The sequence below is a fragment of the Gaeumannomyces tritici genome (assembly GCF_000145635.1).
Source record: "Gaeumannomyces tritici R3-111a-1 unplaced genomic scaffold supercont2.2, whole genome shotgun sequence".
Lineage (NCBI taxonomy): Eukaryota > Fungi > Ascomycota > Sordariomycetes > Magnaporthales > Magnaporthaceae > Gaeumannomyces > Gaeumannomyces tritici.
Window position 1 is genome coordinate 6,371,936 of NW_008804546.1, and position 21,143 is coordinate 6,393,078.

General features: G+C 52.9%; 12 protein-coding genes and 1 pseudogene across 13 annotated transcripts; 5 read left to right on the plus strand and 8 right to left on the minus strand.

The window, feature by feature from the left end:
* Positions 1-143: 143 nt before the first annotated feature.
* GGTG_04722 (hypothetical protein) lies at positions 144-543 on the minus strand (the record flags this gene model as incomplete). Its single annotated transcript, XM_009222519.1, has 2 exons — positions 144-172; positions 363-543. 2 exons carry the CDS (start codon positions 541-543, stop codon positions 144-146), a joined length of 210 nt encoding a protein of 69 aa, XP_009220783.1.
* Positions 544-1,069: 526 nt separating this feature from the next.
* On the minus strand, positions 1,070-1,141 carry GGTG_20077 (annotated as a pseudogene). The gene has a single exon. The product of its transcript is annotated as a tRNA-OTHER (tRNA).
* Positions 1,142-1,156: 15 nt separating this feature from the next.
* Positions 1,157-3,401, plus strand: GGTG_04723 (hypothetical protein; the record flags this gene model as incomplete). Its single annotated transcript, XM_009222520.1, has 7 exons — positions 1,157-1,273; positions 1,382-1,428; positions 1,552-1,692; positions 2,244-2,488; positions 2,591-2,827; positions 2,895-3,040; positions 3,315-3,401. 7 exons carry the CDS (start codon positions 1,157-1,159, stop codon positions 3,399-3,401), a joined length of 1,020 nt encoding a protein of 339 aa, XP_009220784.1.
* Positions 3,402-3,718: 317 nt separating this feature from the next.
* On the minus strand, positions 3,719-4,122 carry GGTG_04724 (hypothetical protein; the record flags this gene model as incomplete). The annotated part of the gene is made up of 3 exons (XM_009222521.1): positions 3,719-3,740; positions 3,880-3,993; positions 4,094-4,122. The coding sequence occupies 3 exons, from the start codon at positions 4,120-4,122 to the stop codon at positions 3,719-3,721; spliced, it is 165 nt and encodes a 54-aa protein (XP_009220785.1).
* Positions 4,123-4,931: 809 nt separating this feature from the next.
* GGTG_04725 (sulfate adenylyltransferase) lies at positions 4,932-7,991 on the minus strand. The gene is made up of 4 exons (XM_009222522.1): positions 6,952-7,991; positions 6,698-6,880; positions 6,435-6,580; positions 4,932-6,328 (listed from the first exon to the last, which is right to left on the minus strand). The coding sequence occupies exons 1-4, from the start codon at positions 7,611-7,613 to the stop codon at positions 5,133-5,135; spliced, it is 2,187 nt and encodes a 728-aa protein (XP_009220786.1). The 5' UTR covers positions 7,614-7,991; the 3' UTR covers positions 4,932-5,132.
* A 177-nt stretch (positions 7,992-8,168) lies between these two features.
* On the minus strand, positions 8,169-12,024 carry GGTG_04726 (hypothetical protein). Its single transcript, XM_009222523.1, has one exon. The coding sequence runs from the start codon at positions 11,235-11,237 to the stop codon at positions 8,256-8,258; it is 2,982 nt and encodes a 993-aa protein (XP_009220787.1). The 5' UTR covers positions 11,238-12,024; the 3' UTR covers positions 8,169-8,255.
* A 585-nt stretch (positions 12,025-12,609) lies between these two features.
* Positions 12,610-13,185, plus strand: GGTG_04727 (hypothetical protein; the record flags this gene model as incomplete). The annotated part of the gene is made up of 2 exons (XM_009222524.1): positions 12,610-12,900; positions 13,153-13,185. The coding sequence occupies 2 exons, from the start codon at positions 12,610-12,612 to the stop codon at positions 13,183-13,185; spliced, it is 324 nt and encodes a 107-aa protein (XP_009220788.1).
* A 309-nt stretch (positions 13,186-13,494) lies between these two features.
* On the plus strand, positions 13,495-13,966 carry GGTG_04728 (hypothetical protein; the record flags this gene model as incomplete). The annotated part of the gene is made up of 1 exon (XM_009222525.1): positions 13,495-13,966. The coding sequence occupies one exon, from the start codon at positions 13,495-13,497 to the stop codon at positions 13,744-13,746; it is 252 nt and encodes an 83-aa protein (XP_009220789.1). The 3' UTR covers positions 13,747-13,966.
* GGTG_04729 (hypothetical protein) lies at positions 13,910-14,212 on the minus strand (the record flags this gene model as incomplete). Its single annotated transcript, XM_009222526.1, has 1 exon — positions 13,910-14,212. The coding sequence occupies one exon, from the start codon at positions 14,210-14,212 to the stop codon at positions 13,910-13,912; it is 303 nt and encodes a 100-aa protein (XP_009220790.1).
* A 280-nt stretch (positions 14,213-14,492) lies between these two features.
* GGTG_04730 (hypothetical protein) lies at positions 14,493-14,656 on the minus strand (the record flags this gene model as incomplete). The annotated part of the gene is made up of 1 exon (XM_009222527.1): positions 14,493-14,656. Exon 1 carries the CDS (start codon positions 14,649-14,651, stop codon positions 14,493-14,495), a length of 159 nt encoding a protein of 52 aa, XP_009220791.1. The 5' UTR covers positions 14,652-14,656.
* A 585-nt stretch (positions 14,657-15,241) lies between these two features.
* On the plus strand, positions 15,242-16,342 carry GGTG_04731 (hypothetical protein). The gene is made up of 2 exons (XM_009222528.1): positions 15,242-15,779; positions 15,927-16,342. Exon 1 carries the CDS (start codon positions 15,465-15,467, stop codon positions 15,765-15,767), a length of 303 nt encoding a protein of 100 aa, XP_009220792.1. The 5' UTR covers positions 15,242-15,464; the 3' UTR covers positions 15,768-15,779; positions 15,927-16,342.
* Positions 16,343-16,952: 610 nt separating this feature from the next.
* GGTG_04732 (pre-mRNA-splicing factor SLU7) lies at positions 16,953-18,875 on the minus strand. Its single transcript, XM_009222529.1, has one exon. It carries the CDS (start codon positions 18,676-18,678, stop codon positions 17,251-17,253), a length of 1,428 nt encoding a protein of 475 aa, XP_009220793.1. The 5' UTR covers positions 18,679-18,875; the 3' UTR covers positions 16,953-17,250.
* A 195-nt stretch (positions 18,876-19,070) lies between these two features.
* GGTG_04733 (hypothetical protein) lies at positions 19,071-21,008 on the plus strand (the record flags this gene model as incomplete). The annotated part of the gene is made up of 2 exons (XM_009222530.1): positions 19,071-20,407; positions 20,451-21,008. 2 exons carry the CDS (start codon positions 19,071-19,073, stop codon positions 20,686-20,688), a joined length of 1,575 nt encoding a protein of 524 aa, XP_009220794.1. The 3' UTR covers positions 20,689-21,008.
* Between the last annotated feature and the right edge of the window lie 135 nt (positions 21,009-21,143).

A 21,143-nucleotide genomic window follows, 5' to 3' on the forward strand; every position in this document is an offset into this window, starting at 1 on the left:
GTTTTCGGCCATAAATATTTAAAAAATTTTGCGCTTTTGCGCATGCGTATCCCTTTTGTAATAACGTTTTATTCCGTGCGCTTAATTATCCCGTTGGGTTCGTAAATGTATAACGGTAAAGTTTCGATAACGATGCTTTTAGCTTAAGCCCATTTTTCGTATTCCGAAAACCCTTTTACAAATATTGTTGTATTTATACGCTGTTATATTTATGGAAAAAACCTTAGTGCTGCGGCTAAGTACATGCAAATGGGGGAAAACCTTTGGGTTGGGCCTAAAAAAGAAAAACCTTATGCCTGCGTTTCCGCCTTTTTGGCGGTGCGCTTCCGTAGCGGTATTAAACCGCTTTGGCTAACGCTTACTTTTTTCCACGCTCGATTGCTCGTAAAGGCTCCACCCGGGAATTAACCGTTTTCCCGCGTGCAGCCCCCTTTGCAAGGGGCCGATAAGGCCGCGTCCTGCTTGCTTATGGTTGGTTGGTTGGTTCGTTGTTCGATTTGCCAGGCTGGCCCTTTTGCCGGGGGGGCTACGAATTGGGTCCATTTCGGTTGAAGGGGTCCTTTGCCGGTTTCTTTGCCCAGGCTTGTTTAAGGCGTTTGGGGGGCCCTCCCACGCACTTAACCTGGCCCTTTTAGCACCCGGCCCTTTTCCTTCCCGTTACCGTCCTGTTGGCCTGGCTTTTAGCGTTTTGGGCTATTTGGGGCGGTAAGGTTGGGATTAGGGCTAAGGCTGCAAGGGGTTAGGGCTTGTGGCTAATATTTAAAAAAGAAAGGGATGGTAATCGAATTCGTCGGTTTATGCGTGCATTCGTCGGGGTAGGGTTGGGCCCTTCCAGGGGCCCTCCCGTTGCTTCCTTTTTGGCCTAACCTTCTGCATTTTGGGCCTTCGAGGTGGTGCTAGGAAAGGTTGGGAAGGGTCGGGGTTGGAGGGGTCGGAATCGGATCAATTATCGGGATCGTTGGTTTTTATGCGTGGGTAAAAATTAACTCGGGCGAAGCCCGTTGGCGTAACGGCCCCTTTTTCTTTCCGGCCCAGCAGGGCGGGCGGCTAAGGAACAAAAAGTCCTTTGTGGTTTCGACGGGATTCGAACCCGTGGTCCTGGCGGGACCGGCCTGGTGCAGAGCCACTGCACCACGAAGCCCCTTTTACAAATATAATGGACTTTTTTTGGTTATATTTAAAAGTAGCAATAAATAATTCGTATTGTTTTTTTACCTACGCTTTTTATTCCTTTAAAACTTTAATAACCGTTGGTTCCTTTTTATTTGGAAATGTAAAGCTTTAGGTTTTGCCGTTGTATTTATTTATTAATAGCAAAACCCAATTTATCCTTAATTTTAACTTAAAGTAATTAAATAAGTTAAACCAAACTTTCCAAAAGGGGCGCATGGCCCTTTTTATAAAGCGTTTGGAAACGACGGCTATAACGTAAGTTATTGCGCATACTTTGCATTCGATCCGTTTAAGTCCTTTAATTTTAACGTTCCGGGCGTTTTAAACGAAAGCTTTTAGCGCTTGTAATTTTAAATAACCATTGCGCAAATGCCAAAGGTTAGCGGTATTTTTTTGCGATTTCGTAAAATTCGAAAATGGACGTTACGTATGCGTAGCACGTTTGCGGCGTAAAAATTCTTTAATTGCAAAGGTTAAAACCGTATTTTTTGGGAAAAATTATAACGTAATTAATATAAAGTAAATAGCAATAAATTTGTATTTATAAAACATTACGTTATTTTTGCGCTAAAAGCGTTTAATTATTTTCCCGTTGGTAATTTTTTTAATGCGCAAAATCGCGTTTTTCCCGTAAAACCATACCCTTTTAGCGTTTAAACGGGCTTTCGAAATAATATTAATATAAAAACCTTTTACCAAAGCAACGTTGTAAAGCTTAAGGTTTCCGTTTTTGTTTAAAAAGTTAAAAAGCGTACGAATGCTACGTTTTAAAATCGGAAAGTATTAAGTGCCGCATTAAACCGTTTCGGTACCGTTTAACGATTAAAATAACCTTTTATTAAAGCGCTTTTTATTGTTAACGATGTAAAGCAAATTGCAATTATTGAATAGCGTGCTTTTAAAATAAGTATTTTTTATAATATTAAAGGCCGAAAAAACGCTTTAAAGCAAAGGCATTTTAAATACGGCCGCGTTTAAATCCTATTTTTTTTTAAGGTTTGGGGACCGGAGCTTAACGCGTTTTCGGCTTGCTTTTTTTAAACGGAATTTTTAAATTTGCTTTTGGAAAGGAAAAATTTTTTAAATAATTTCCAACGGTTTTTTTCCAAAGATTTTTTTAATTTTTTTGCACTTTTCGTTGTTTGGCTTATTACGAAAGCGTTTAAAATTGCCGGTAAGCACGTAAACGAGCTTTTAACAATTTTCCGGTTTTTAAAAATGGTTTTAAATGCAAACCGGGCATTCGTACGTTATTGCGTTATTTCGTTAAATGCTTTTAACTTTTTCGTTTTTATTTTTAAATGCGCTTTTAAAAGTTAAAAACGCAAGCTTTTTTTTAATGCCCAAATTATTAATGCGGTATTAAAAAAGGATTGTTAAAAATTTGGTAATTAAAATATCCATTTTTTCCGTAAAGTTGCCCGTAGCTACTTTTTAACGGTAACGCTTTGCTTAAAAAGGGTTAAAGCGCTTTATGTGCTTAAAAAAGTTAAGCATAAGCGTAAAGCCTTGTACTTTAAAAACGTTTTTAATTTTGGCTTAAATAAAAATCGCTTAAAATTTCGGAAATTACTAATTAATATTTGTAATGCTAGCGGCCTTTTTAAGCATGTTGCGGTATTTTTAAAAAATTATTTAAATTTTTATTATGGAGGTAAAAGCGTAAAGCGTTTTTAAACAAATAATGGTGCTACGGAAAATAACGTAATTGTTAGCTTAAGCTTTTAATTGCGCGTTTGCAAGCGCGATAAGGTCCACGAAAAAATTAATCCATTTAAAAAAGGTTGTAATTTTTTTCGAAGCGGTTTTGCTCGCGGTATCCTTTGCTTTAAGCGCTTTTTTATGCTTGGTTTTAAAATTACCTTTGGTAAGTGCCGAAAGGGCTTAAAAAAGTTCGAAATTAAATTTTTGCGTGGCTTTGCTTTTGCCTTGCTAAGCTTTTAAGCAAGCCTTTTTTTTTTGGTCGAAAGGATCGTTTGCCAAGCTAAGCGCTTAAATTTATAATTTTTAACGTGTTTGGCCCGGGCTTTTGCTGCGAAAAAATCGAAATTTAGGGTTTCGTTAACTTGCACGTCGTTCGGGAACTTTAAATTAAGGTTAACCTAATTTTAAATTTTTAGGATTAATGCGTTTTAACGGAGCGCCGTAAATTACGTAAGCCATTGCTTTTAATTTTTAAGCAACGTTATTACGAAAAGGTTGTTATTCGTGCTACTTATAATTGGTAATAACCGGAAGTTTATAAAAGTAAAACGGTAAAAAATAAAGGGTTGGAAGTTTTAAAAGCGTAAAAACGTAAAAATTAAAAAAATGGAATTTAATAAAGGTTTTCGGCAACGTTCGGAATTAATAACGGAATTTGCTTCGGCAAAAAAAATTTTGTTAAAGGAAATTTTAAAAGCGTAAAAATTTTTTCGTAAAAAAATTGCGGAAAGGAAAAAAAGGATAAATGCGTTTAAAAAAGCGCGTTTGGGAATAATTTAATAAAGGTAATAAAAGGGAAATAAATTCGTGCTGTTAAGCCTTTTACTTTACGTTAAAGGGTTTAAAAGTCGCCGGGCTTATAACTGTTGCAAGTAAAAGGGATAAGCACGGTGTAAGGCTATTCCGGTTAATATGCTTTAAGGAAAAAAGGATTTAAAGTGCAGGGTTCCGTAAAGGCCTTTGCCCTTTATATATACGTAACTCCCTGTCCTCTTTGCTTACTAAGCTTCCTTCCTAACGCCTGGAAGCGTTATACGCTTCCAGGCAAGGGAACCGCTCTTTCGATGCCTTAAGCATTTAATATTTATGCTTAAGGCTTCCTTACGACAGTATATACTGTTTACTTTGTGATAGTTTATTAACCCGTATTTTTACCCGTTTCCAGCTTGCTAAAATTATTTATTTTAACAAAACTATTTGCATTTATTTAACTAACGTATTAATTAAAAAATACAATTTACGCATTTAAAGCATTTCAATAAGCTTATAATCCAGATTTGTACTAACAATACTAGCCAAAAAGCTAAAACCGTTAAGTTTTAAAACGCCGGCAATTTGTACAATGCTTTACCTTTATGCATTAAAATTCGAATAATAATTACGAATGATTTTTAAATTAAAACCGGTTTCGTTAACGGTATTACCGGTTACATTTAAAATATTACTTAAGCTTTTTGCATTATTAACTTTCGCGTTACGCTTTTTTTTAATGCAAATCGATAAATACAACGGCCTTTTTTACTTTTTTAAAAACTTTAACATTCCGGTTAACGTTGTATTTATTTTTTAAATTTTTCGAAATTTCCAAAAAGGAAATATGGTTTATAACCGGGTACAATTCTTTGTAACGGTATCGTACGTTATTATTATTTATAAATTATAACGCATAACGTTAAATTTTGCTATTTTTAATATTTTTGCTAAAAATTTTCAATTTAGCTTAATATACGTTGTTATTTTAAAAATTAAATCCTTTAACGGTATTATATTTAATATGCCTTTTTTTTTAAATAAAGTTAAAACAAAAAAAATAGCTACGCTTTCAGGCTTTGCTAACGCCTTCAATGCTTTTTTGTATTGTCCAAAAAACGAATTAAAACATTAAAAAAGCATTGTTACTTTATTCTTTTGCTTTAAACATTTAAAATTAAATCAAGGCAATTTAAGGTTTGCCCCCGGAGGGCCGTGCAGGCGTCAAATTAGCGGAGCGGCTCCTGATCTTATAGTTTGTTAAAGGTGTCGGGTGTTACAACCAACGGGCACGACCGGCAGGAGGGCCAGGAACTGAGGGTCGATTTTATACGGAGATAGGAGGCGAATTTCTTTTTCAACATCAATCGCAGCACCAATATTTCAACCGTTTGTCGGCTCATTTCTACCCAACGTAAGGTTGGGCCTCGTGGCGCACAAGGCGCCAATCAGGTAGGATCTTGGTCTACACCACACCGTCATCTACACCTCGACTCTCATCTTGCTCACAGCCTATCCAGCAGCCCCTGACTCTCCAGCAGTAGCACAATCTGGTGCACGATGGAGCGGACCGACTGCTTCTCCAGATCGACAGTCAGGTCCGGCCTGGCGGGCACCTCGTACGGGTCGTCGACGCCGGTGAAGCCCTTGATCTCGCCGGCGCGCGCCTTCTCGTAGATGCCGCGCTTGTCGGTGCGCTCGCAGTACTCGAGAGGCGTCGCCACGTGCACGAGGTAGAAGTCGCCGTACTTTTGCACCAGCTCGCGCGCGTGCTGCCTCGAGTCCTCAAACGGCGCGATGGGCGCCGCGATGACTGCGGCACCCGCCCGCGTCAGCTCCGATGCCACAAAGGCGATGCGGCCAATGTTCTTGGTCCGGTCCTCGCGGCTGAAGCCCAGCTCCGACGAAAGCTCGCTCCGCACCGTCTCGCCCAGCAGCATGGACACGGAGCGCCCTCCCTGCTGGTTGAGCGTGACCTGCAGCGCCCTGGCGATGGAGTCCTTGCCGCTGTTCTGATAGCCCGTCAGGAAGACGGTGAAGCCCTGGGCCGACCGCGGCGGGTGCGACTCCCTGAGCACTTTGACTACCTCGGGGTACGAGAACCACTCGGGGATGTCGCTGCCACCGCGCAGGCGCGCCCGAAGCTCCGTCCCCGAGATGTTGAGGGTCCGCACCCCCTTTTCGATGGTGTCGACGGGCTTGTACTCGTCGCTGTCGGGCAGGTACGTCATCATCTGGAACGGCACCACCTCGATGCCCAGCTCGTCCCTGTACTTTTCGACAGCGTGCTGCGCGTCATAGGGGCCGTAAAAGTCGACACCTTTACTGTTCTTGCCCGGCCCGGCGTGGTCACGGCCCACGATAAAGTGCGTCGCGCCGTGGTTCTTGCGGATGATGGCGTGCCAGATGGCCTCGCGCGGGCCTCCCATGCGCATCGCCAGCGGCAGCAGGCCCAGCACCGCCATCCCGTTGGGGTAGCGGGGCAGCAGCGCCTTGTACACACGCACGCGCGTAAAGTGGTCAATGTCGCCAGGCTTGGTCAGTCCGACAACGGGATGGATGAGCACGTTTGCGTGGTGCGAGCGCGCCGCCCGCACCGTCAGCTCACGGTGTGCGCGATGCATCGGGTTGCGCGTCTGGAAGGCCACGACCCTGCTCCAGCCAAGCTTATCAAAGTGGGTGCGAAGCTCCGCGGGGGTGTCTTTGTTTTGTTCAAAACCTGTCAGCCTGCTGGTCTCTGGTAACCGCGGATGACACTGAAACCCTTCAGGGAAGGAATAGAAACCCTTCAGGGAAGGAATACTTGCATCTCAGATCTACAAAGTCGTAGTGCTGCAGACGATTCACGGCTTCGAGTGTACCGCCCACGTAAAACTCGTTGGCTGTGTTGAACAAGTAGCTGACGGCCGGGTGTTCCGGGTCACCCCCAAACACCTCGTTCGCCTCAAGCTGCCTGGATGAAATGGAACCATGGGGTTAGTGGTCAAAAATTCCTGTGATTGTCCTCTCTGTCAAAGGGTCCTCCCTGTCGAACAAGGGGTCGTTGGGGTCGTTGGAGTTCTTGTCTCACTTGTCTGGCTGGTACACATCCTCAACTGTCAGAATGGCCAGATTGCGGTCGTCACGGAAGTCGCGCAGAGTGATACGAGCGCCGGCTTTGATCTTCAACTCGTCGATTGTCTCGTTTGCCAAGTCGAGAGTGATGGGCATGCTGAAAAGGGCGCCACTGGCGAGGCGGTTCTCCTTGACGACTCTAGTATGTTGGCTCTTGTGTCAGTTGCGCATGGCCAGCCAGAAACAAAGGGGTATCGCATCGGCGCGCACCCGCTGTAGTCCTTCTCGTTCATGAAGCCCTCGAGCGGTGAAAAGCCACCGGTGAGGAGCAGCTCTAGATCACAGAGCTGACGCTCCGTGAGGGGGAGGGCGGGCAGCTTCTCGGCCTCCTCGGAGAGCTGAGCGTGCCGCGGAGCATCCCGGGCCAGCAGGTCCTTGAGCACGCCGCCGTGGGGTGTGTTGGCCATGGCGACAGTAAGCTGTGTGGATTGATGGAAACTACCACAAGGGGCGGCGTCGTCTTGGGGGGTGGGGGGTGGCGGGTATATATATGTATGCTCTGGCACTTGGGACTCCCGTCCGAGGAATTCTCCCAAACAAAATAAAAAATAAAAGATAGGGGGCTGCAATAAAGTTCGACATGTCGGACGGCTTGGCTGGTGCCGGGTTGCGCCACTTTTGGGATCCATGGGGATTGTCCAAATGATGGCCCGGCAAACGAGAAAATCGCTAAACGTGGTGGCTATGGGATGCTTTGTAGCCGCGATGACGTGCTCGCCCCACGCCTCTGTTGCCGCTGCTTGGCTGGACGCGGGCGTTTTTCTGGTGGGGAAAGCCAACCGACCCAACAGGCCCGGTGCTAGGGTAACCAAGTTGCCAAGGTTCAGTCCGCTGTCTTTTGAAGTGGTACCTGGGTATGTATCCCATGGCATGCATGGATTGCCATTTTAGAGCATCCCAGCCCACAATGACGCGAATCGGCAGGCCCACCGATGGCCGAGCCGCCCGGCCTTGTCGGTGCCGATCTGGCAGTGCATGCCCTTCGCGAGTGATATGCGTCACCTATCAACATAGGCTATCACTGCCTTGTGAGGGAAATGAGCCGGCAAACGGTTGAAATATTGGTGCTGCGATTGATGTTGAAAAAGAAATGTAGGCTAGGCCTTGGCGCTACTTTGAAAATGGCGATTTTTTTCGCCTCCCATCTCGGTATAAAATCGAGGGCTTTGAGGTCGCATTCCTCCCTGGTCGTGGTTGTTGAAGCCGGGGTTTCCCAGCGGGGTCGATTGAGAGCGGGGGTAGGGTCCAGTTCTCCATTATGATGGGGAGAAAGCTCGGGGGGGCAAAGGTTCGGGGGGCAAAGGCAACGGGGGGCAAAGGCAAGGGGGGGCAAAGGCAAGGGGGGGCAAGGGCAAAGGCACAAAAACGGGCAGCGTGCATCCGTAGCTCCGGGATTAAGGACCGAATTGTGATTGACGGTACGTGCATATGGCTAGTACGGGGCCAGTACGGGGCCAGCCGGAGCAGCCGAGCACACGCACTGCACACGGGGTTCGGTTCCCCGTCGCGCTGTCTCACTCCTCATCATAATCCTCCTCGATTGGAGCCGGAGTTCTCCTCTCGTTCCGCCTCTTTGGCCGCCGGTGACGCGAGGAGCTGATGTTGCTGGCCGAGTCGTCGGGCTTCAGTTCCCCGTAGTCCTCGACACACCAATCACTCTCACTGGTGGTGGCGACGGCAAAGCTGGTGTTAAAGTCGTCGCCACCGTGGACCCCGTCGCCGCCGCCGCCGCCTGCCTGATCTTGGACGAGGTCTTCGTCAACAAGTTGGCCTGACGAAAGCAGCCCGCCGCCTCCGGCCCGCTTGCGCTGAAGACCGACCGACAGCCCCGAGGTCCGTTGCCTCAACGCTCCGCGGACCTGCTCGGCCCTCTGATGTAGTGCCTCGAACGCGTTTTCAAGCGCCTCCATGCCTTGATAAATGTGCCTCTCAACCTCGGCCAGCACCTGCAATTCGAGTTCTTCGTCCATTGTTACAGCCGTTTTGCCACCAGGACCACCACCACCCATTCCTGGCGGTACCACAACGCCCGCCATTGATGAGACACCACTGACGAATGAGGCCGGTGTTTGCCCTCGACTGAAAGGTGTTGGCCCTCGACTGAAAGGTGTTGGCCCCCTTGAGGGGGGGGAGAAATACCCCGACGGGGTGATAAAGTTCCGTATTGGTGGACCTCCTCCCTGGGGAGAAAGATCAAGTGCGGTTGTGGTCGGTGTGGCTGCTCCGTCTTCACCACCAGCGGTTCCACTGTTGTCGGCACCGCTCCATAGGAAGCCGTCGAAGCGACCTGAAACAAGCAGCTCCCACTCGGAGGGGTTGATATCACTGACCGTCCGCAACAGATGGTGCATGTGGTGGTTACGCACTAGGTACACGACCGTTTCGGCGTCGCGGGGGACTTGCTGGAGACCGTAGTAACGCTGTAACGCGAGGCCCGTACGCACGAGAAAATCCTGCCGTGGCTTGCGCACCATGGGCGTCGGTGCCCGTACCGCTGGCTGGAGTTCTCTCGAGCCTGAAAGAAGGGCATTGAAATAGGGTTGCTCTTCGTGCTTCAAGCTCGTCAAGATTGCGAATGTGAGAGTCTCATCATCCACTTCTTGGGGAGGAGGGGCGGGCGTCTCGGCGCAGCTAGTTAGCCACTTGCCTACGGCGGCCTTGACCTTTTTGTTTTGGCGCAGGTAGTGGCCTCTGAACTCTTCGGCAATGTCCGGGTCCATCTTGACAGGTGAGTCGGGCCGTGGAGGAACAAGGTCGGCAGCAGATTCTTCGATTCCCTTGGACCCTAGCTCGGCCAGGTCGAATGGAGGCCATGGAGGGTTATCGCCCTTGAACCGCTCGAGGACCTCGCCCCAGCCAAGGCCGCAAGTCTGGTGGCGGCCAGTCTTCTCACACATGACGCAGTTGCATCCATCTTCAGGCAAGTCCCTGGTGAAGACATTGTCTAGGCGGTCAAGGATACGCCTGGCGATGGTCTTGTGACCTGTAGCAACCGCGATGGACCCATGGTTATCCAAAACCGCTTGGTACTGATCAAGTATACCGAAAAATGGTGCAAAAAGCGTTTCGCAGCCACTCAGCGGGGGGTTTGATGGTCTGGTGCCGTTCTGGCGTGGCAGCGCATCAAGAAAGTCCTTGGAAACCGACTTTTGTAGACCACCGTTTTGCGTGAGGTAGTTCACTTTGGGGACTTGGACAATTCCCATCGGTGGTGGCGGGGGTGGCGGGGGTGGTGGCCCAAAGTGATGCCCAGCAGTCCCAGGCTTCTCGTGGGGGAATACTTGTGGGGGTGGGGGGAAATGGGGTGTTCCGGTTGGGGTTTTGGGCGATGAGTCTTGTGCAGAAGCAGGTGACATGTTGCCATCGCTGGGATCTAGCGTGGCGGCGGCTACATCTCTCTTGGCCGACTTGGGAGACGAACCCCGCGACTTGGAGGTCACCTTGGACTCGCTGCTTTGAGCCGACTCGACCGTGGGGTTCTTGAACGAGGTATATATGAGGGTAGCCTGACTGGATGCCCTGGACTTTGTCGAGACCTTGCTTTTACTCTCGTGCTTGGAAGTTGACCTGGAGACCCATGACGTCCTCGAACGGGGCCTGTCGTCGTCGGCGTTCCTGTCCTTGTTCTTATCGCGTGACCCGGCCGATGTTGGGGTCTCGGACCGCAGCCTGTCTTTGTGCTCTGATGATAGATTTGTCTCGGGAGGACTTGGTGGCCGCTCGTCCTTGCGCGAGACGGAAGGCTTGCGTCCGATGGTGCTGTCGGCGGGCTTGGCGCGCTTGGAATCATCAATGGCACCAAGATCAGTGGCCTCGGGAGTGAGCGGGTCGGTGCGGTGAGTACGGCCCTCTGGGGCGGGCTGAGACTGAGACAGATCTTCACGGCTAGCGACGACGACGCTCTCCCTGCTGTGCTGCTTGCTAAAGGTCGGATATGGTCGCGATAGGCGAGATCGCGAGATCTCAGGAACGACGTGGCCCGTCATCTCAGATGCCGTGTCGAGGTCGTTCCCGCAGGCTCTGTCCTTGGACCTATCCCTTTCTCTGTCGGCATCACGATCTCTCTGCCGGCGCTGTCCGTCTCTGTCTCTGTCTCGGTCCTTGTCTTTGGTGCGACGTTTTCGGTGCGAGGACGACTGGAGATCACTGTCGGTGGCAGAGCGATGCTTGGAGCACCGCGAGGATCTGTGGCGAAGTTCCCGGTCCTTGTCCTTGTCTGGGTCTCGGTCGCCCGCTCTGTCTCTGTCTCTGTCTCTGTATCGATCGCGGTCCTTGTCGCGGTCCCTGTCTCGATCTCGAGGTCGGTCCCGGTCTCTGTCCCGAGTCTTTTCGCGCTCTCTGTTGCCATCTCTCTCGTCGTCTCGATCCCAGTCTCGGTCGCGGTCGCGATCCCTTTCTCCCCTTTCGCTCCGGCTGCTTCTGTATTTCTCGCGCGAGGAATCATCGACCGTGGTGTCGGCGACGGACGATTCTGGGTCATGTTCTTTGGGAGGCATGGTGCACCATGCCCGTAAAACGGGAAGTTGAAGCAATCAAGTTGAAGCAATCAAGAGAGGCTCACGTAAACAAAGGTGAATGACTTGATCGGGTGGGAGAAACTCTGCTCTACCCTTTCTGGGTTGTCTACCCTTTCTGGGCTGCCGAGTCAAGCGGTGAGAGGAGAGACAAGGACGAGGGCGGGAAAACGGGCATGGATGAATGGAAAAAAAAGTCGGTCGCGGCGAGGGGCGCCAGCTAGCGAGTGAGAGACGAAATAAAGAGGGATCGCCGGGACAAAGTAAGGAATTCAAAAAGGAATTCAACGAGGAATTCAACGAGGAAATACAATGGACGGGTATCGAGCATCTGTTGCTGGGTATCTCAAATAACGACTGGAATGCTGAGCGTGAAGTGGGTTGGAAACGCGAGAGAATGCAAGCAGCGGGCAGGGAGAAGGCAGAGAAAAGGCAAGCGACGGAGGGGCGAGTTGAAGGGGTGTGTTGGCAGCTAAAAATCCGGGCAATCAATCAGAGGGCGGTTATGATTCGACCGCGACAACAGGCTCATGATGGGCTGTGGAGTCCCACGCTCAGTGGCTGCCTAACAGTGCAGCGCGTTAGGGAAGTCGCACATTAGAAAAGTCGCACACATTAGAAAAGTAGTTTCTTGGTGCTTGCCTCTCTTGTGAAGCGCCCGCACTCATCTTGTGCCGTTTCAACGTTTTTACCGTTTCAACGTTCTCACGTGTCAACCTTCTCACCTCGAATCCGCCTACACGTGGCCCCTGCCCTCGCTTCACGAGTGACCTCCCACCACCATGACAAAATCGTCGAGACGGCAAAAAAAAGGGGCACTTTTCAGGGGCTATCAGCCCAGCGGAAGACGGCATTGTGACTGTAGGGACGCTTTTCTGTATCAAGGAAATCGCATACGGCTTGCACGCGTGCTTTTTTAGGCGTAGAAAGCTCTGTAGACATGGTTGTGAGGCTTTGTTGTGCGTGGGTTGGATTGAGGGCGGTGGAGTTGGCAGGAAAAAATTGATTTTGCCGTCTCAACGATTTTGTCATGGTGGTGCCTCCTACCTCCGTACATGCAGAGAATTACAAACAGCTGGATAACCCGGACGCGCCTGTCGCTCAGGGGAGAAGCACCTGACAGCAACACCAGCGCCCACCCGCTCCCTCCTCCCTCCCCCAGCGTGCGCGATAGACGTGTGCAGGTGATTTTGGTTATAAGGGACGCAATCCGCCGAATAACATTTGGGGCCGGGGGCTTTCCTGAACGCTTTGCTTCCTTTCCCCCGCCTTGTCATGGCCATTCTACTTACTCCCGAGATATACACATCCCCTAAACTCGGGAGAAAAGACAAAAAGACTCACCAGATTGGAGATGAGGTCCGCCAAGTGCTGGAGGCCGGCGGCCGCCCTCCGTGCTATCCACATGTTAAAAGCGTGTATGGGGAATTTAGATTTGCGCGAGGAATGCCGCCAGATTGTCGAATGCTGGCACAAGGAGGGCAAACTGCCGGTTCGCTCTCCAATGTCCAGGACCAGAGCCAACCCTGGGTCGCCCTTTTTAGCATATGGAACCAAGGCACCTGCTTGTAATTGTTCCGCCAGGTGGGATTCGGCACAGTTACATTTCCCACCCTGGGCGGCTTGCAACATGCACCGGGATCAGGTTTGTTATCTTCACGTCGGGACTTTTGCGGGCGCCCCCGTATCGTCCCGTCTCATATCACCACATCTTACCATATCTCGCGGCTGGCACAAGTTGAGACCCTCAAGTCCACCCCTCCTCCCTATTGTCGCAGCGGCGAGCGTCGACAAAAGAGCTTACAGATTCTCGCCTTATGCTGGAAGCAGGTAGCCCCCGCGTGTGACCCTGCGCTACACCCTCGCCGGCCAAAGCTGTGGTGATTTATTCGCAAAGCTCAACTCGCACAAGATCAGATGTATGGAGTAAGTCTACACCTATGCTTTGATACGTTTTAACAACCCCAGCACCTAGGAAACAAATGGAGTGCTTTAATTTCTTTTTGGCCAGTAACACGCATTTTTAAACGGCACGCCCACAGAGCCGCTGGAGGTGACGTGTGTTGATAAAGAATTTAGTGGAAAAGAAGGAAAAGTTAAAAGATCGTTTTGGAATTAGCCTTCGTCGACCTTCTCCGAGATCACTCAGAACCCGCAGTACTCGGACAGCCCTCGATCGCTGCCATAGTGCAACACAAGTCTACCATCTACGAAATCGCAACGCAACGCGCAATCCGCCATGACCGACGCCGAGGAGCCCAGGGCGCCTGCCCCTGTGCCCGCCACCATCTCGGTCGAAATCGTGTCGCCCTCGGCCGGCGTCCCCGTCCCGCTGCTATTTCCGGACCTGTTTGGAAGGCTAAAGGCAAACCAGGGGCTGCAGCGAGTTGGCAATTCGGTGGATTCGGAAGCTTCGGAAGGAATTGCGGCGTGGCAAGAGTCCAGTCTTGAAAAAGCCAGCAAACAAAGCCAAATAACAGCAAGCGGATGAGCTGGCAAACAATGGAAAAATCATGCCAGCAGCTGTTGTGGGACACTCGTCAGGCGAGATCGCGGCTGCATATGCTTGTAGCATCATTAGCAAAAAGAGCGCATGGAAAACTGCTTACTTTCGTGGACACTGCGTTGACAACAGGGTAACTTTGGGAATGGGTTTAACTCGAGTACATCTTGGCCCCATCGACGGGCGGCATCTGCATATCTATTTGTCCAATCGCTTGGCTGTAGCTGCCGGCTATCGCGTTCATGTGGTGCGAGTGGTAGGCTGCTTGGACGTTGACCAGGTGGCTGGTGAGACCTTTCCTCTTGAGCTCCTTCTCGATGCCGATGATAGCTTCCTGGTCTCCGGAGAGGGTCAAGAACCTTGGGCCGTTGTAGCATGCGATCCTGACCGAGCCGGGTGGGACAATGTCGAGGTACTGTTGGACTTCTTGCTCAGATAGGTAGACCGTGAGCATCTTGCCCGTTGGCTGGGACTTGTCGGCTTGCCACTCTGCGAATTTATCAAATTCCCAAGCAAGCCAGAATCCGGACTCCCGTATTTAAACGTTACCCTCGCCATCCTGGTAAACCTTTATAAAAACTCCAAACCAGGCTTTGCCCGCCCAGGTTATCGACGGATTCGGTTGCATTCGACGGGCTTTTTAAAACCGACCATAGGCTTTTGGGGCAAAAAAAATGAATAAAAGGGCGGCACAATATCGGTACGGAGAACGTGGTGGCGACTAACCGCAACGATCACAAGGCGAGCGTGGTACGTCGGGCAGTGACCCTGATGTCTATGCTCGCCGCGCCGACGTCATGAGCTGGCCCATCGCCCTTGACAGAGCTGGAGCCCTCGTCTTTCTTAGCGGCCTTGGCCTCGTCCTCCTCATCCTCTTCAAACACATCAGCCATGGTCGAGTTGCTGCTGAATCGAGGGGTTGCTGCTGAATCGAGGGATGCCGGCACGGTTAAACGGAGGCATCTCGGGCGCGCTTTCACCCATGTTGGGTGACGTTGCCGTGAGGGCTGCCAACCGAGGTGCCACACAGCACGCGCACGCGCCAGTCACAAATGCATCCAGACTCGCCCACCAGCGGTCGACGGCCCGTTGGTCAAAGACTTGAGCGCACGCATTTCATTGCCCGCCAAGGATCTGCTCCCACCCGCACCCACACATCCACCGTGACTGCCCCAGCAAGACGCGCGACGGCCAGAGGTCCCGCTCGAAATTTCTAGCCGGCCGCGACAAGAGCTTCGTAGCCACATGCTGCCCTGCCACTTGCCTTTTCAAGCTTTTGCTACTACTCGGTTCCCGCCTGGGGCTCACTCGACCTGGGGGACCACGCCAAACCTTGCCAGGCGCCCGGAGCCTTGCCTCAGCAAACAACCGCCAGCTATCTGCGCATAGTCGGTCTTGATCAGGTCCGAGGGCGCGGGCAGATAGCCTAGACGCCGACTACCAGCAGCACCGGACCTAGCCTTTCCAAGGTACTCTCCATTTCCTGGACACAGCTCGCTTCTGCGCCCGCATGACGCGCTGATGACGCGCGCAGCATGGCGAATTCGGCTTCACTCCCAGCCAGTCCGCTCAATTTTGCCCAGCCAAGTCCGACCACTCAATAAAATTCACGCCAACCCTTCATAATACCCGGACTTTGTGTCACATTGATTGCTAGGTTCGAATCCGGCTCACTGAGCGGTAAAGGCGTGTCAAAGCTGCCCAGGATGGATGAGCCACAGCCGTCTGACAGCGAGGCTGCCATGATGGCCCAAGTATTCGAAGAGATGCAGCGCCTTAGCGCCAAGGTCGAACGGCTCCAAACGTTCAATTGCAGGTTGGACAAGCTGCTCGACACCCTCGACATCCTCCAAGGCAAGGCCGATGGCAGCCGGTCCGAAGCCGACGGCAGCGAGGTCAATGCCGATGTCGGCCAGATCAAGGCCGAAGTCGACCAGCTCAGGGCCGACATCAGCCAGACAAAGGCCGAGATCTGCCAGATCAGAGCCGAATCGGCGGGGTTGCGATGAAATCGTGGCAGGGTAAGTTGACTTTATATGATTTCACCTACCCTCACCCTTGTTTCCTTTCTTTACCTTTTTTTTTTTTTTCTTTTTTCTTTTTCGCGTTATCGTAGGCTTTAAATGTCCCCGGTCTCGATGCCACTGCTAAATCCCCCGCCGGAGTAGCGTCCCCTCCCAGTAAGGGCAGCCGAAAAGTCATCCGCCCCTATCCCCATCAGCGCCAGAGATGCGCTCCGAGAAGGTGCTGTTGATCGATCGACGCACATTTGACTGTCTCGAGAAGGGACTGAGAAGGCTTAAGCGGAAACGGATGCAAGATCAAGCATCTTCAACGCCTGCGTCAGCCGACACTGGGTACACTCGAGTACATGTGCAGCGTCTTGTACGTCACGTTTCCCGAACGCCTTGTGCAGCACAAGAGGCCTGCCCTTGCTGCCTCCTGTCCATGTCCAAACACGGCCCAAGCAGGCTCTGCCGTGAGGGACGGATCAAGTCAAAGCTCGGTTGCGCGACGGGACATTGCCGGGCCCCGCCTGCTGCGTCGGCCGGCGTCGAGGATACAAAGCATCACACAAGGTTCTTGAACCTGTTGTATCATTTTTCGTTGTCGTTTTTGAAGTCACCATAAGCTTTGACCCCCGAGGGCGCCAGCTTGTGAGTTTTTGGAGCCCCTCATACTCATCCTCTTCGCTATTAAGGCTATTCAGGTTGGCTAACTTTGCTTTTTGCTCAGCCCCAAGAGCGAATTTATATATATCGTATCCTCGTTTCGCTCGGCACACTACTCCGCCCTGTTACTACCGCGGTTACAGCTTTGGGGCCTTACTACACCCCCATCGGTTCGTTCTCTTTTTGGCCGCGAAACACCGTTGCTACAAGTTGCGCTTGCTTCGGCTTCCTTTATTACGTCGTTCCAGACCGGCACCAGTATATAAGAAGCGAATAAGGGAAAAGTGTTAGCGACGGGCCCCCGCCCAGGCTCGTCGCGGAGGGGCAGTTAATGTGTGTCGGTGTTTAGCGTTTGGGGAGCCTAACCGTTGTTGTTCAAATTAGAGGAGGTTTAGCATATAGAACTTTTGCCAGATTGGCCATTGCACGGATGGAGGGCAAGCAAGGAAATTTGCCACACGAAGGCATTGGACAAAACAAGCGCATCCACCCTCTGTTTGTCATCACACGATCAATGGCGGTTCGGCGGGCGCCCTGGTAGGCGCCTGGGCAACTGGAACCGGCGTTGCAACCGGCACTGGGCCTCCACGGCTCTATACCGATGCTCTGGGAGGAGAATAATACCTCGAGGTTGGGAGCAAAGGTTGAGAGCGAAGGGGGACAAGGAATATACAAATACATCGCGGGGCATCTCATCAGGAAGCTGGCAGTATAATGCGAATATCTAAATGTCCACGTTGGGCGTACAAAAGAGCCGACGGTCTTGCCAGTATATTTCAGATACACCAACAAGACGACACGCTCTCTCTCTGCTCACCTCTTAGTGCACAAGTTCGTCCTTTCCTAAATATTTGGCCATCGGGTCATCAACCGCTGTCTTTTTCCTTCGGTATTCGTCCATCTCAGTCTCCGAAACAGCATCCGTCATCTCCCCTGCCACCCGCTTCTTCGACTTTGAAGGCGAAACCGCTTCCGGTGATGGTGACCGCTCCTTCTTATCTGGCTCTTTGTGATTCTCATGGTCCTCGGGTTCGGCCTCGATGAGGCCGACACCAGTGCGCTGCCGCTCTGCGGCTTCCCAGGCGGCCTTGCCCTCTTCGCCGGTGCAATAGCTGTTACGCATGAGTGAGTGACAACATGCGTAGCCCCATTTGAAGTTGGACCACCAGCTGCCCCAAATGGACAAGTGGTTGTTGGGAAACATGTCCTCGCGGTACTTTGACCGCGCCTTTCGTTGCGGCGCCCCCTTGATCAACCCGATCTCGTCGTACTCGACAAACTGCTCCGACTCGGCGACGGCCATGCGGCGCACCTCGTCCGGCAAGGTCTTGGTCTCGCCCCCATACTTCTCCCGCAGCTCGCGGTCGAGCTCTTCCTGCCGGCGCTGCGCTTCCTCGCGCAGTTTCTTGCGCATAAACTCACCCGCCGTGGGGTTCGCCTGCAGGTGCTGGCGCGTGTCGCCACCCTTCTCCTGTGCCTCCCATGCGTAACGCTGCGCGCGCTCGAATTCGGCGGCGTCGCCCGACTGCTTTAGGAAGCCTTGCTCGGCAAACAGCGCGGCGGCCTCGTCGTTGGTCGCGCCCGCGTCAACGATGGCGCGCGTCTTGGGGTCGTATTTTGCCGACTCGAGATCCAGGTTCAAGAGGTACTTGGCCGTATCTTCGCGGAGGCGCAGCTGCCGTGTCGACGTGGGCTGGTGCTTGCTCATGTCTGACTCCTCGGCGTAGTGGTCGCCGTCGTCTTCGAGCTCGCGGCCCTCGGCCTCGGCCTCGCGCGCGCGCATCTCCTTGCGCATCTCCTCCATCTGGTTGTATTCTTCCACAACGGCACGGTACTCGCACGCATCGTAGCCGTTCCAGCGGTCTCGCTTGGCGTCCCATCCCATTTTGACGTCCTGAACCAGCTCGTCGGCTTGGATGTCGTGGCCCGTCCACTTGGCACCTTTCTGGCGCGGCCTCTCGACGCAGTCGCGCGCCTTGTGTGTCATGGCGCCACAGTTTTCGCACGCGCCCTTGCGGAACTTGGTGGCTGCCGGGCCAGCCTTCTTGCCGCGGTCGTACCATGCCGTGTCCTCATTCTTCTTTTGTAGGCGCTGGTGGTCAAGGTAATCGGTATTGTCGCCCTCGTCTCCGGCGTAGAATGGCCGCTTGCTGATGAAGTTGGGGATATAGACGTTCTCCTCCTTGGAGGCCGACATGGCCCCGCCGGCCACATTTCGCCTGGGCGGAGGCGGAGGCGGAGGAGGCATGGCGATGCGCGGAGCGAGGACGGTGGGTGTGACGATGCAGAGTTGGGGCCAGGATGAATGCGTGTTTTTGTTGAACTGCGCGGGCGGGCTTGAGAGATGCGGGCTTGATAGACCAAGTATTCTATCCGAGTGTCGGGCCTGTTTGGCTCCCGTCTTGTGCAATGAAAAAGGGGTCCCCAGGTAAGTGCTCTCTCCCCAAGGTCGCGGCGATTAGGAGGATCTCGCGCCGAAAATTAGTGGGGAGCCTGCATCCACTAGGTAGTTGCTGCACGTGATCTGGCGTTCCCCAGCGGGTGACATCACCTGGACGCGGGTTGGCTTTCAACCTCTATACAAGCGCCACCTCGGTACTATATCGCCATGAGGGGCCACCGCCCACAGCCAGCATGGACATGGACGTGTTCAAGGTCAGGCTGAACTGCATCGACCACTACCAATCCATCCCGACCAAATATGATCCGCGGCTGCGAAAGGACACGCGCGCATCGCAACTGAGCAAGGAGCCACGGGTCCCCGTCGTGCTCGTCTTTGGCTCGACCGAGACAGGCCAGAAGGTGTGCGCGCATATCCACGGCGCCTTTCCCTACCTCTTCGTCGAGTACCCCGGCACCTTGGCGGCCTCCACCAATATCGGTGCATACATCTACAGCCTGCACCTGTCCATAGACCACGCTTTGGCCGTGAGCTACCGCCAGAAGGTCGTCCACGGACGGGACCCGCCCAAATATGTCGCCCGCATCACTCTCGTCAAGGGCGTGCCCTTTTACGGCTTCCACGTGGGCTACAAGTTTTACCTCAAGATCTACATGCTGAATCCAGCAGTCATATCCCGCCTGGCCGACCTGCTGCACCAGGGCGTCATCATGAAGCGCCGCTTCCAGCCATACGAGGCTCATCTACAGTACCTCCTGCAGTTCATGACCGACTATAACCTGTACGGCTGTGCCTACCTCGAGGCTGGCAAGTTCTCCTTCCGGACTCCTGTTCCCCAGTTCGCCGACGACCATGATCATGTCCCCCAAGAGTCGGCCCACATCTGGCACAGTCGCTCCATCCGCCCGGCCCTAATCACTGACGACGACTGCTCGCTCCCGCGTGCCAGCCACTGCGCCATCGAGGTCGACATCTGTGTTGAGGACATTCTGAATCGAAGAAAAGTCAAGGAGCGCCGCCTGCACCACGACTTTGTTGAGCGGCTTGCCCCGCTGGACCCAAATATGAAACTTGTGCACAGCATGGCGGACCTCTGGAGGGACGAGACGCGCCGCCGTCGCCGGAGGCGTATGCAACAGTCGCCCTCGGAGGACGACCTCGACAGCTCGACCCCGTCACCACCCGAGGTCTTGGTCTCCATGTCGGCCGATCCTCGGGTCTCGCAGCCGGCGGGCTGGCTCCACGAGGAGGAGCTTCGCGAGGAGGTCCGAGCCCTCATTGCCGCCGAGCGTCAGCTGGACGGCGGCAACCATGTCTCATTTGACCAGTGGGTCAAGCCAGGGCCCATGGAACACAAGGTCAGGACGGTGCTAGAATCAGTCGAGGATCTGTATCCGAGGAACCTTGCAGCCTCCCTTGGTCTTGTCCCTCTGGAAGTTGTCGATGGTGCAGATCTCGATCCGTCTAGTAGCATCGAGGTCGACGAGCCAGCCGTCATCAGGCTTTCCCAGCAAGCTCACGACAACGACGATCCATCCCTTGATGAACTAGACGAGGATCTAGTGAGCGGGGAGGGGTGCGTTGAAGAGGCGGCCGTTGAAGAGGCGGCCGTTGAAGAGGCGGCCGTTGAAGAGGCGGCCGTTGAAGAGGCGGCCGTTGAAGAGGCGGCCGTTGAAGAGGCGGCCGTTGAAGAGGCGGCCGTTGAAGAGGCGGCCGTTGAAGAGGCGGCCGTTGAAGAGGCGGCCGTTGAAGAGGCGGCCGTTGAAGAGGCGGCCGTTGAAGAGGCGGCCGTACTGGGGACGCGGCCATCGGGTTTCTCCGGCCAGGGCAAAGGCACTCTATCCATGGAGTGTGTAGTTGGGGTCTATACGAGCCACTTGGCGTCAGGCGAACAACCCCGCGTTGATGTTACGGACGAGCTCCTGGCTGCTGCTCAAGCCGAGGGTTTGCTTGCCGAGGTGGCAGGCTCGTCTCCATCGTCTAGCGATGGCGAGGGCGTATCATCGCCCTTGCCCTTGAAGCAGCACCTGGATCCGATGATCAACGAACCCGAGGCAAAGCGGCCACGAGATGATCATACGCCGCCCTCTGCGCAGCCGCCACCCGTCGACGATTGGACGCCAACCTCCGCGCAGCCACCATCCATCGACGACTGGACGCCACCCTCCGCGCAGCCACCCTCCGCGCAGTCACCACCCGTCGACGATTGGACGCCCTCCGCGCAGCCACCACCCGTAGACGATTGGACGCCGCCCTCCGCGCAGCCACCACCCGTAGACGATTGGACGCCGCCCTCCGCGCAGCCACCACCC

Bases quoted from the DNA above. Each gene is read 5' to 3' on its own strand.
- GGTG_04725 (XM_009222522.1), bottom strand. From the start codon at position 7,613: ATGCCATGGGATACATACCCAGGTACCACTTCAAAAGACAGCGGACTG. The intron at 6,581-6,697 runs GTGAGACAAGAA...CATTTCATCCAG, and splicing joins GATGTGTACCAGCCAGACAA to GCAGCTTGAGGCGAACGAGG. The intron at 6,329-6,434 runs GCAAGTATTCCT...AACAAAACAAAG, and splicing joins CGACTTTGTAGATCTGAGAT to ACACCCCCGCGGAGCTTCGC.
- GGTG_04731 (XM_009222528.1), top strand. From the start codon at position 15,465: ATGGATGAGCCACAGCCGTCTGACAGCGAGGCTGCCATGATGGCCCAA.
- GGTG_04726 (XM_009222523.1), bottom strand. From the start codon at position 11,237: ATGCCTCCCAAAGAACATGACCCAGAATCGTCCGTCGCCGACACCACG.
- GGTG_04732 (XM_009222529.1), bottom strand. From the start codon at position 18,678: ATGCCTCCTCCGCCTCCGCCTCCGCCCAGGCGAAATGTGGCCGGCGGG.